The 14,131-nt window shown below is 37.4% G+C and overlaps 1 protein-coding gene across 2 annotated transcripts in view; it reads left to right on the plus strand.

Annotated features, from left to right (window-relative positions):
- The first annotated feature begins 852 nt into the window (after positions 1-852).
- Positions 853-14,131, plus strand: part of LOC127419631 (disks large-associated protein 4-like) — a 55,396-nt gene continuing 42,117 nt past the window's right edge. For both annotated transcript variants that reach the window (XM_051661188.1, XM_051661189.1), the window contains exons 1-2: positions 853-1,048; positions 12,763-12,919. In XM_051661188.1, the coding sequence (XP_051517148.1) occupies positions 879-1,048; positions 12,763-12,919 (327 nt within the window). In that variant the 5' untranslated portion in view covers positions 853-878. The remainder of the gene's footprint in view (positions 1,049-12,762; positions 12,920-14,131) is intronic.

The raw sequence follows: 14,131 nt of genomic DNA on the forward strand, positions 1-14,131 counted from the left end.
GGGGGGGTTTGAAATGCGCTTCCTTCAAGTTTTGTAAGGCGGTGCAAATGTTCAGTTCAAGCAATTTAAATTTTGACCCTGTTGCTGCTGAGCTTTCAAAGTGACAGCCAATGATTACCAGACAACATGGCTGGGTCTAAGATGGGCTAGGGGCACATTCCCCCATAGATTTTGCTTGTGCCCCCTCTAAAACGTCAGACACCCACTGGACCAAAGCTGCAACACGATCAAGGGGGACCAACCCAAGCGAAATGATCAAGGAAGAGCACCTTCCAGTCCGACAAAAAGATAAACAGTTTCCCACCCTGAAGAACAAAATGCCCCACCAAGGGCAACATTCTAGTACTGCCCATGCCGAACAATTTGCTTAAATGCAGTAAATCTGTCTTTAAGTGTCAGGTCCAACTTTACATCAAAGTTACATGTTGCACGTGTTTTTCCTTTGACGGGGAGGTTATGAAGGTATTGTGCGTGTCTTCAGTTCCAGTTTCGTTAGGGTTAGTGTAAGGGTTAGGGTGAGCACCATTATTATACAATTCAACCCTTTGCTTTACTTGCGCTTGGGGAGAAATAGGGATAATTTTAGGGGGGTGGGGTAGTATGCATATATTCTGGATGTATGGAAAACAATCAATGCCCTAGGAACCATACATGTACTAACAACCACCTTGACAACTGCACAGCTATGTCCTTGCAAACTCCCTAGTTTCGTGTCAGTGAATTTTGCATCGGCAAACACCACTCACTTTTTCTTTATGCGGGTAGTCAGATAAAATAAATTGAGGTTTGGTTGTGTTGTCTGTTGGCAGGTGCCTACAGGTGAGTCGAGTGGGACGCTGGGTAAGGCAGGGGCCACGGGCGAGATCCCATGCAGGAGAATGCGCAGCGGCAGTTACGTTAAAGCCATGGGAGACATGGAGGACAGCGATGATTCAGACAGCCCACCCTCACCCAAACCCTCGCCTAAGACCACCGCCAGACGACAGAGTTACCTGAAGGCCACACAGCCCTCTCTGAGTGAACAGCAGCCGCCACTACCGCCACGCAAGTGAGTCAAACCGCTCACACACTCATACACAGATAAACCACGTATGTAAACCACATCACTCACACAGACACACACATACAAGGACGGGTTAAGAGCTGAGAGGCCAAAGGGCCGATACACCATTGAGTAGTCCAGAACACGACTGGCTGAGCAAAAGGCATTTCGCATAAGCAAGAGATCACTTACATTTACATGGATTTATAATAGATATCTTTAGATATGCTAGAATATAATATACTAATAAATAGGGGTTTGTAGCGAAGCCATTATCTGTATTTGTATCTGTATCTGTTCACATGACAAAATTATCTGTATCTGTCTCTGTATTTGGATAGAACCGGGTGTGGGCAGGTTTTAAACAGGAAGTGCGTCAAAACTAAATAAAATGCCCATTTTTAAATGTTACTCTTACATTTATAGTTTCTATTAATATAATAAGCCTTGTATATGCCTTTTCATAATAGTAGCCTAATAATAATAATAATAATAAATATTAATATTATTATTATTATACAACTATTATTTAAAAATAGATATTATTTTATTCTTTTTTTTTCTTACCAGATGAAACTAAGATTTGTAGGCTACATTAACTGTGGAATATGTTGTTAACTGTGGTTTCTCCTGGTATTTCTGATATTAATATCTGCATTAATATCAGAAGAAAAGAAAAAAGTCAGAGCATGTTTCAGTTTCTTCGTTTTACATAAGGAGGAATATTCTGAATAGATTAATAATCTATGGAGCATTTTAACTGTTTTTTTTTTTTCTGAATAAATTCTTAACCAGATAATTACCTCAATCGCTGATGCGAATATAAATGTGGTCAACTTTAAGAGACGGATAGACGAGCTCCATCTCTTCAGGTCAGGAATTTAACATCATGCTCAGGTTTAGGCTATAAATAAATACATGGGAATCACGTGTGAATCGTGTGATACATTAACATAGACATTTCAAGAAGTGGAAAGTGTATGTGATGTCGTATCTTAATGTTACACTTGATAAGTTCCAGAAACGCACAATTAACAGAGACTGCAACCATCCGATCTGAAATCACAATGTGTGCATTTTCATTCATAAGGTTTACACTTTAGAAATATTGGCTGCACAGATTAATAAATTATTTGTAATTTTGCATGTTTATTTAAAATGTTGCTTTATCCTTGTGCCTCTTGGATAATCAGTCGTACGAATATTTTTTTATATTATTCGGATGAATCCGTTATTAGTTTGGAAGTCATTATTTGTGCCTTTCCGAATAAGGTATTCGGCTTCGGACACATCCCTGTTAATAATAGATGTACACTTGTGAATAGTTTGGAATATTTTATTTAGTTTTTATTTCATTTTCAATTTTTCACTCCAATTTAGTTTAGTTTCAGTTTTTCAGTACATTTAGTTTTTATTTTAGTTTTAGTATTTATATTAAGGGATATTGGAGAATGGGCATTTGTGTAATGTAGGTCATATTGCTGGACTCTTCAATAGATTGCTAGCGAATTATAAAATTACGCGCTCTGGATTATTTTTAACAGCAGTATAAGAATAAGAACTTTGTAATAAGGCTTTGGCTCAAATATCACAAATATAGCAGGTTATTTTTTCATTATTGACATTCAGGCAACTTTTCTCTTTTACTTGCCCCTTCAAAAATCCACTTGTTCCGGACAAGCATTAATGTCGAGCCCTTGCTGAACTTCAAACCAGACTCTTTACCAGTTCCAAATTAAATGTTAAACAAATCACAGATTGACATGGTAAGATAGAACGAGTGAAAAGTCTGTTATCTATGTGCTTTGCCTCTCTGGTAGTGATTCCCACTCTGTTGCTGATGTAATGAGGTTTTAGGCCTTCTATTATCGGCGTCTAGTGGCATCTTCATGTTATGGTAATGGCGGGTTTTAAGGTTTAAAAACATACTGCAACAAAAACGAAAACTAAATCTAATTTGAGATTATTTTTATTTCAGTTAGTTTCAGAGCCATACATTTTTAGTTTAGTTTTAGTTTTTCCAATTATGTTTTTTTTTTTTTTTTTAGTTTATGAAAATGTTTTTTACATTTAGTTTTAGTTTTAGTTTACGATAATAACCTTGGAACATACATACAAATTCACACAAACATACCCATCGTATAAACATTATTTATTCAGTCAGTGGGCTTGTACCAAAACCTAGTGAGCTTCCTCCGGAGGAGGCATTTTAAGACATAGGCGCACTCGCGACGCGAAGGCTGTTCCAAAATATTGGTATCTTAATTATGTTGCCTCATAAGATACCTCGTTTTGGACAAATTTTAAGGTAGCATACTAGCATCGTATGTATCTTGTACGATGTAGACAATCCCAGAATGCACCGTGATGAGCTCACGGAAAAATAAATCCAAGATGGCGGACAAAGCCAGTTAAATTTGGATTATAAATATACTTCTAATACATTCAATACTGTAAAGTAACTATATATTTTATATATATATATATATATATATATATATATATATATATATATATATATATATATATATATCATAGAAAACTGACTATTTTACCCAAAATGTGTGTGTACTATGCGTATTTATGCTCATTAGAGTATCGCGTTTTTCCTCTTGCATCACCTCTATTCAAATCAGTAGCGAGTCCAGTCTCACATGCGCTACGCATGATGAGCGCTATTTGAATGACGCCCGGAGCTGCCCGGAGACATTATTCACAGCAGCGCCATCTTTCATTTTTGACGGGAATGACAACGAGGCTGTGAGGGATAGACGTAGTCTCTTCAATGGGCTGTACTGCAGTTTAAAGTGTTTTGGATCGTTCCGTGGTCAAAGCATTGAAAAAAACATCTTTCCAAGAACATTCAGTAAACAAAAAAACTCCAGACAACATGATTTGTGGAAAATCCGGCGTGATCTAGGAGCTTTTTACCATGCGTGCCATTGAAGAGATGGTAAGTCTATCCCTCACAGCCTCGTTGTCATTCCCATTAAAAATCAAAGATGGCAGTACCGTGAATAAGGTCTGTTTAGAGCATTCCAAATTGCTCACTTACTGTACGTTTGCACTGGCATGTTGTGAGCAAAGGTGAGCGAGCATTTTCAATTAATTCCTATGAAAGTCAATCACCACGCTCTCGAGGTGGATTGTGGGATTGACAGTGGTGCTGAGCAAGCACTGAGGGCATTCGAGAGCATCAAAAAAGATGAAAATCCTTGGCTTTATGCAAATAAGAAGCGGAAAACGCCGGGCGGCAGCCAATCACTATGAGCTGAAGTAGTGACATCTGTCATAAGTGCTTTAAAATATGCCTTTAATGCTGGAGACTCTGCTGGATTCAGTGCTTTAATCACATCATTATGTTTATTTCTGATTTCAAACAGACTTCAAAGGATGATTTCACACATTCATAGTGGCTGGGTAAGCATGTGGGCATTCGGAAATGAAGCTGGCATCTTTCCAATTGTAATCGCACACATATAAAATTATATTATTGCTCGTATACTGAAAACAATGAGAGACAATACACACCTGCTTTGCATATTACAAACGGTAATTACGGTTAACCGAACGTTTCCACTGGCGTGTTGTGAGTGAAGCTGAGCGAGCATTTTCAATTGATTCCTATGGAAGTCGAGCACCACACTCGCGAGGTGGATTGTGGGATTGACAGCGGCGCGAAGCAAGCTGTTCCTTAGCGTTGTGAGCGGCAATGAGCGGATCGCACCAGTGGAAATGCAGAATTATTTCAGTACGAATGCTGCCATAAAAGACAGCTGCCTATGTAGACAGGAGACAGCTATGCAGCTCACTAAGTTTTGGAACAGATCCAGTGTCTCGTCCATCCAAAGTATCTTAAAGGAATATTCCGGGTTCAATACAAGTTAAGCTAATTTGACAGCATTTGTGGCATAATGTTGATTACCACAAAAATGTATTTCGTCTCATCCCTCCTTTTCTTAAAAAAAGAAAGCAAGAATCTGGGTTATAGTGAGACACTTACAATGGAAATGAATGGGGCCAATGCGTAAACGTTAAATTACTCACTGTTTCAAAATTATAGTCACAAGACATAAACAATATATGTGTTAACATGATGATAAACTTAGAGTGATAAACTTGCTTACTAACCTTTTCTGTGTAATGTTAAATCCTATTTTAGTACTTTGTTGCCATGATGATTTAATGTCAACAACAGGGACTAAAAACGAAATCTTTTTCATTTCGGTTCTTTTGAGCAAAAACTGTTTTGTTTTGTTTTTTCGTTCAAGTTCAGAAGTTCCACAGCCTCCTTTCCAAAAGGTTACCGGTTAGAACAAAATAAAAGAACGGGTAATAACGTTCTTTTTAAAATGACAGTACTCTGCGGTAAGAGGTGGGTGAAATACCAATTGCAGTGTTGCCAGATCTCACAAGTGAAACAAGAAACCTGGTCTGGAAGAACAAGCCCAGAATAAGCCACTTGCCTCACCACAACAAGTGGGGAAAAAGCTATTAAATTATTTCTGGTGTGGTGGGTTTATCAGCATAGAAATCATAAGCATACAGTTAATTAACAGTTGAGTATAATTGTATTTACAGATCTGCTTCTGAGTTCTGTATTAATGCATCATATCGAACAATAATTCACTGAAGACTTGGAAACAACTGAGAAATGAACTTTTACCTCTAATAATGTTTTCTTTGTATCTGGATTAGCAGTGCATGTATATGTAGTATTTATACATAATTGTTAAAAAGCTCTTCATTCAGAGAATACGACATCCACAATGGACAACTAGGCAAAGAAATGTGTGATGCAGCAGTTTCCTTCAGGATCAAAACACATGTTGAATTTCTCATGCAACATGAACTCAATGTAATTGCTATTATAAAATTATAAGCTTCACATTTCTGCCTTTAACCCCTCCACAAATTGGACTCATTCACTTCCATTCTAAGTGCCATTGTTCTAACCTTGATTTTTGCTTTTTTAAAGAAAAGGAGGGAAGAGTTGAAAGTTATTTTTGTGGTAATCAACTTTATGCCACAATTGTTGTTGATTGCGCGCAACTTGTATTGAACCCGGAACATTCCTTGAAATTAAAAGCCAACTCCATACAATATCAATGTCATTGGATGGAAACATGTGTTCATTGTGACCAGCAGATGGCAGTATGTTGACAGTTTGTTCACTTTCTTTCGACTTTCTTTCCTCCATGGAATACAAAAGGAACTGAAAAATGAAAATTCTGTCATTATTTATTCACTCTTATGTCGTTCCAAATGGCTGTCTTTGTTCCGTGGAACACAAAAGGAGATGTTAGGGAGATGTTAGGCAGAATGTTAGAGACTGACAGCCTCAGTCACTATTCACTTTCATTGCATTTCATTTTTGAATGGTGACTAAGACTCACATTTGTCATCTGTCATGAAAAGTAATTTGGAATGACATGAGGGTCAGTGCATGATTACAGAGTTGTCTTTTTATTTTTTTTCGTGAACTATTCCTTTAAATTGCCCATGTAACACCACACCCTTCCCTGTAAACCCACTGTGTAGAGCAAACATAGTGCTGGTCCGTTTATGAGGGAGCAGTTTGGTGTGGTCTGGTCTCTGTGCAATGCCACCTCAGTGCCACACCTGTACAGCCCATGATTTAAAATGGAGACCAATTTAAAGGAACAGTTCACCCAAAAATAAAAACTCTCATCATTTACTCCCCCTCATGCCATCCCAGATGTGTCTGACTTTCTTTCTTCTGCTGAACACAAATGAAGATTTTTAGAAGAATATCTCAGCTCTGTAGGTCCATATAATGCAAGTGAATGGTGGCCAAATGGTTGAAGCTCCAAAAAGCACATAAAGGCAGCATAAAAGTAATCCATACAACTCCAGTAGTTTACTCCATGTCTCTTGAAGCGATCCAGTTGGTTTTGGGTGAGTGCAGGTCAAAATATAACTCATTTATTACTGTACATCTTATCATTGCAGTCTCTAGGCACAAACATGATTTCAAGCTCGATTACACTTTCTTGTGCTTGAGGCATACACAGATGGTGCTATAGGAAGTATAATCAAGCTTGAAATCATGATCGCCAAGGAGACTGCTGATGTCAAGGTTTATACCACTGGAGTTGTATGGATTACTTTTATGCTGCCTTTATGTGCTTTTTTGAGCTTCAAAGTTTTGGTCACCATTCACATGCATTATAAGGACATACAGAGCTGAAATATTCTTCTAAAAACCTTTGTGTTCAGCAGGATAAAGACAACACATCTGAGATGGTATGTGGGTGAGTAAATTATGAGAGAATTTTTAATTTTTGGTGAATTATGAATGTGAATGTATGGTTGTTTCTTCTACGTACCAGTATTCAAACACTCTTCGCACTGTGGACTTCGAGAAAATAAAGCCTTGTAAAAACATTTTTCACACTCTCACTAGTTTTTTTGTTTTTGTTTTTATTTTGTCTCTTAACATTGTCCAACAGTATATGTACATGCATCACAGGAGATTTATGTAATTTTTGCCATTTTTCTGGTCATGAAAATTTCCACCACAGCGTCTGTGAACATTCGTACACATTCACACACACGCATCTAAATAAAGACATGCCACAGACTTATCATTTTAGCTAATTATAATGATAACTTACTAGCTCTACACCTAAAAAAAAAATGTTTTCACACACACACACACACACACACACACTCGTAAACCACAACATACACTCATACATCTGAATGTAATTGTCATTGTGGTAATTGTTGGATTATTTCATACCCATCACATATATTAGATTATTAAAGGGATCATGAAATGCTCTTTTTTGTAGTTTTATTATCTTCCCTGAGGTCCACTGATAATGTTTTAGTAAAGTGTTTTTGCATTAAAACAGTCATAATTCACTATATGATCATTTTCCACCCTGTGTCTGGACCTTTGTCTGAAACGTTTGTTTTTGGCCTTAGCGCCTCCTTAAAACTTTTATGTAAATGCCCACTGTTATTCTGTAACTGGCTAACACTGTGCAGCCCCTCAAACACGGCCATAATTGAAACAGTCTGAAGAGAATGAACAAGCTCCACAACATTATAAAACTTAATTTCAGTGTTTACACATAACGCACATCCAGCACATTGCACCTGAATATATTAAACTGTTAATTTCAAGCACAACTGTTAACACTCACACCCTGTCTACACTGGACTCGAGAGTCGCATCACGTCAAAAGCAATAGAACCCATTATAATCAATGATGCTCTGTACAATGGAAGCATCTGTTGTGGCGCGTTGCGTTGCGCCAACAGTAAACAGATGTCCTGTTCCATTTTGCGCTGCACACAATTTATTTATTTATTTTATTTGATAGGGCCAGTACTCATTAATCAACAGAAAAAAGACTGTAAATGAGCCAGAGTTAGACCTGTAGGCTAATTTCCATCTGTTGTCCATAGCCAGTTCTTAAGGCGGCAACCTAAAATTAAGATAAAATGACTTATCACAATTAACTAATCGCAATAGTGTACAGATAATAGCAGTGCATAATCCAATACAATATGACAAACAAACGAGGCAACACAACGCATCCATGATTAAGTAACAACACACAAAAAAAAACTTTAAGGATAAAAAAAGAGACAGACAAAACTGATGACAATACAATACAACGCAAAAGCAACAAATACATGCGTAGACACTATGGGTGACTAATTACACATGATTGCGAGTTTGGTTTGATTTAAGCCATATCTTAAGTTTATATTTAAAAGTTAAGTAATTAGTATTCTCTCTTAACTAAATAGGTAGAGTATTCCAGTAATGGATGGCTTTGACTGAGAAGACTGTTTGCCCAAACTTGGTACTTCTGTATTGTACAACACAGTCTCCTCTAGTAATTGCCCTTGTCATCCTGCCACTTTTATCCTTCTGCATTATAAACTGGTTCAATGGGGGAGGTGCAAACCCATGTAAAACCTTAAAAATGAGGCAAGCATCAGCAAAATGTTTAAAACTGTCAAAACTAAATAATTTGTATTTTTGAACTATATTGCAATAGTGATAACTATTGGCCCTCCGGTCAAGTGTTTTTAGTGTCTGTTTGTAAAGGGACTCAATTGGTTTTCAGAATTGTTGTGCTTGTTTGTGACCAGCTAGTAAAGCAATGTGTTATGTGGGAGAAGATCATAGCATGTATAAAAGCTTTGCTGCCTCTGCTGTTAGGTATGGTCTTATATGCCTAAAGTTAGCCAGGTTAAATTTGATAGTACTGGCCACATTTTTAGCATGTTTTTGAAATATCAGATTTGAATCTAAAATAACCCCAAGTTATTTAAAGTCAGAGACCACCTTAAGCTTTTCTGCTTTAACAAAGACATCAGGATGATGAATCTCTGTGGGTTTCTGTAAGAAGAACATACAAACAGATGAATTGCTTAACCAATCAGATACATGGACCATGGCTTCAGTTAATTTGTTTGCAGCTTGTTGTTTGTTTTTAGCATGTACATAAAGAACTGTGTCATCAGCACACATTTGTATGTTGACAGATGGACAGACTAAAGGCAAGTCATTAATATACAAGCTGAACAAAATAGGGCCCAATATTGACCCTTGAGGAACTCCAGTATTAGAGTTAAGATATGTTGAATGAGTATTGCCAATACGTACACTTTGCTTCCTGCTTATTAAATATTAATTCACCCATTTAATGGCATCAGCAGAAAAAATAAAGAGATAGCTTTGAGGGGAGTACTTTATGTTTCACAGTATCAAAAGTCTTCTTTAAATCCAGAAAAACTGCTCCTATTACACCGTCTTCTTTTAGTTTTGATTTTACATTTTCAGGAAAGTTGCAGTTGACTGTTTCTGTTGAGTGGTTGATTCGAAATCCGAATTGCATTGGGTGCAGAGGGGTGTGCTCCTTATTCAAGTGAGCGGTCAGCTGCTTTGCTACCCATTTCTCGGCCACCTTGGAAACTACAGTTAAAATACTAATAGGTCTGTAGTTTCCAACAGTTTTTTTGATCACCAGCCTTGAAAACTGTTTCCAGGTGTCTGGAAAAATTCCTTGCTTAACTGACAGATTAATCAGGTGGGCAATAGGACAAACTAAAACATCCTTATTTGATTTTAAAAATGCAATATCCAAACCATAAGCATCCTTTGCTTTTGAGTCTCTTAAGGAGCTTATGATATTTATTACTTCAGATTCAAATATTTCAGTTATTCTAAAAATTGGTTTGTCATCATTTATGAGATTACACACTATATTTCTGGAGGAGAAGCTTTGGGCCAGCTCGTCAACTGAGTTTATAAAAAAATTATTAAAAGTGCTTGCTATCATATCCTGATCTTGGGTTAATATTCTGTTCACTTTAAGTTCAAGTTCCTTTGTCCTATGATCAATATTTCTTCCAGGTAGTTTATTAAGATTTTTCCAGATCAGTTTCCCATTTCCCCTTGCATCAGCAATTATTCTAATAAAGAACTCAGATTTCGCCTTCCTTATGTTCCTTACTACTTTATTTCTAAGGGATGTGAAAATGTACTTGTCGCTACTATGACCAGATTTAAGTGCTCTTTTCAGTGCAAAATCTGTGCAGACAGCCTCAAGCCATTGCGTCACGTCAACGGACATACCCGGTTTAAACGGTATCAGCACCATAAATTATCAAACAGTCATGACATTTGAAATATTCGTGAATGGAATTGTTTACTTACTGTTTTGCATCGGGTTCAAGTGTTTTGAACTGCCCCATCCTGCAATAGCAGTTCCTTTGCAAAGCTTTAATCATTTTAATGTTGACTACCACAAAGGTTCATTTTGACTCATCCCTTCGTTTCTTTAAAAAACGATAAAGTCGAAGTTACAGTGAGCCACTTACAGTAAAAGTAAATGGGGCCAATCCATAAACGTTAAAATACTGTTTCAAAAGTATAGCCACAAGACACCGTAAACCCTAAAACCCTAAAACGACTAACTTTACAGCTCAAATAATAATGAGTTTTAACAGAAAAAATAATGTAAGTGCTTTTATAAAATAATAAGCTTCACATTTCTGCCTTTAAACGCTCAAAAAATTGGCCCCATTCACCTCCATTGTAAGTGCCTCATTTAAAGCACATCTCAAATTCTGTATTGTGTTTAATAGAATTCTTTGGTGGAAATGACGTTTTTAGAACGAAATGGCTGCCTCCTTTAGCTAACATTTTAACATACTAAATACACACAATTATATAATATTTTCCCTCTTTTTTTAGCATAATTTGTCAAAATGACAGCTTGATTGTAAATGAGCCCCATTAAAAATATTCTGCTAACAAGCGTTTTTTTTTTTTTACCTTGATTTTGTTTTGTTTTCATTAAACATCACGTGTCATATTTCATATCAAGAAAGCTCTTCACTGACAACTTTTGAAAAAACTTTATTAGGGGCAAAAATGTTGGCGTGGTGGAACTGTGGGACAGTCATAATATTTAAAAAAAAAAAATAATAATTATCTCCAAAATATTGAAATGGTTTATGTTTATTTCATTCTTGGTTTAGAAAGTAGTTTAAACATGTAATAATTTGTATTTTTATAATTTATTTTCTCAATTTAATATTGAAAGTCTGAGTCTGGGACAAGGCTAAAACAGTCAAATCTGTACATAAAAGGCATTTGAAAGTACACAAATAAACGATGAAGACCTAGTAAAAAGTTTCTAAGTCAGTTTTAATGTGACTTTCACACAACATAAAGACAAAAGTTTAAATATGTTTGGTTTAATAAAAATTCACCCCTGAGACATGAAGTTGCCTGAAGTTGAAGAAACACCCATTTATTTGAATTTAAATCAAGAATATAATCATTCCCAATCTCTTTTATTTTTCAAAATCATATATTTTAAAAGATTCCATTACACTCTTAGAAAAAAAGGTTCTTTAGGGTTCTATATAGAATAGAGCGATAGAACCCTTTTTGGTTCTATATGGAACCTTTTCTTCTAAGAGTGTACAATAGAATATAATTGTAAATACTGTAGTATACACTATACATCAGAGAGATAACCCATAACTGTTACCTCAGATACACTTTCACCAATAAATTCACTTTATTCAGTAAAAGCACCTTCCCCACAAAGCACACCGATGCACGAATTCCACGTCCACCCAGAATCCACAACACAGAACAGAGGAATCACTGTGAGGGACTTCACTTAAACTGAATTAAAGGAATAGTTCGCCGAAAAATGAAAATTCTGTCATGTTGTTTTTAACCTGTGTGACTTTTATTCTTGCGTGGAACACAAAATAAGATGTAAGGCAGAATGACAGTCTCAGTCACCATTCACTTTCATTGCATCTTGTTTACAGACACTGAAACTGAATGGTGACTGACATTCTGACTAACATCTCCTTTTGTGTTCCACAGAAGCCAAGAAGAAGGTTTGGAACAAAATGAGGGTGAGTAAATGATGACAGAATTTTCATTTTTGGGTGAACTATCCCTTTAAATAAAACTGTGAAGGTCATGTAAATTGCATGTGGTCAGAAAAAAGTTCCTCTCTGCTGTTTCATCTTAAAGACTCACTCTCTCTGTCACGTTTGCTCGGTCACCTCGTCTCAGTCACTACTAAAAAAGTTATCCACTGTGCATCAAAAGGGAAGTGGATTTCAGTTGTTCCTCGGGAATGTTGATCAGACTCTTCCATCACTCACTGTCTTATGTTTCTCCTTTGTTTCTCGATCAGATGTATGCCGTCTCTATGCGAGGTCTCCACCAATCGCAGTCTGGAGAACCTGGACTGTTTGATGGCACCGAGTGAGGCGGTCCTGCAGTACTGGGATGCAGATGCGGGATTCGTTCAGGGCTGTGCATCACTGGGACGGGGGACTACCATGAGCCAGGTCAGATGATTTCATTTATTTAAAATTATTTTGAAAAATTTTAATTCTGTTGTCATTTACTAACCTTCATGTAGTTCCAAACTCACTTGATTATCTTTTGTCCTTGGTACACATAAGGAGATTTTAAGCAGAATTACAAACTCAGTTACCATTCGCTTCCATTGTATGGAAAAAGCAACCACTTTGCAAAGACCTAGCAACCAGCCAACACACCCTAACAACCACCTAGTATTTACCCAGAACACCTTAGCAGCCACTTAAAAGAAGTCCTAGCAACCAGCCAACACACCCTAACAACTACCTAGCATTCACCCAGAACACCTTAGCAACCACTTAAAAAAAGCCCTAGCAACCAGCCAACACACCCTAACAACCACCTAGCATTCACCCAGAACACCTTAGCAACCACTTAAAAAAGCCATAGCAACCAGAAAACACACCCAAACAACCACATAGCATTCACCCAAAAAACCTGAACCACTTAAAAAAAACACCTAGCATCCATCAAGAACATGCTAGCAAACACCCAACCGCCTAGCAACCACCCAACACTGCCTAACAACCACCTAATAGCCATCAAGAACACCCTAGCTACCACTTTACAAAGCTCTAGCAACCATCCAACATCCACCTAGCATCCATCAAGAACACCCTAGGTACCACTTTATAAAGTCCTAGCAACCAGCCAACACACCCTAACACCAACTAGCACCCATCCAGGACACCCTAGCAACCACTTTACCATGTCCTAGCAACCAGTCAGCACACCCTAACAAACAACTAGCATTCACCCAGGACACCCTAGGTACCACTTTATAAAGTCCTAGCAGCCAGCCAACACACCCTAACACCAACTAGCACCCATCCAGGACACCCTAGAAACCACTTTACCATGTCCTAGCAACCAGTCAGCACGCCCTAACAAACAACCAGCATTCACCCAGGACACCTTAGCAACCACTTTAAAAAGCCCTAGCAACCAGCCAACACACCCTAACATCCACCTAGCATTCACCCAGAAAACCTTAGCAACCACTTAAAAAAAACCTAGCAACCAGCCAACACACCCTAACAACCACCTAGCATTCACCCAGAACACCTTAACAACCACTTAATAAAACACCTAGCATCCATCAAGAACACCCTAGCAACCACCCAACCGCCTAGTATCCACCTGAAACACCCTAGAAACCACATAGGAAACCCCTAGCA

Source organism: Myxocyprinus asiaticus, chromosome 29 (assembly GCF_019703515.2).
Source record: "Myxocyprinus asiaticus isolate MX2 ecotype Aquarium Trade chromosome 29, UBuf_Myxa_2, whole genome shotgun sequence".
NCBI classification, from domain to species: domain Eukaryota; kingdom Metazoa; phylum Chordata; class Actinopteri; order Cypriniformes; family Catostomidae; genus Myxocyprinus; species Myxocyprinus asiaticus.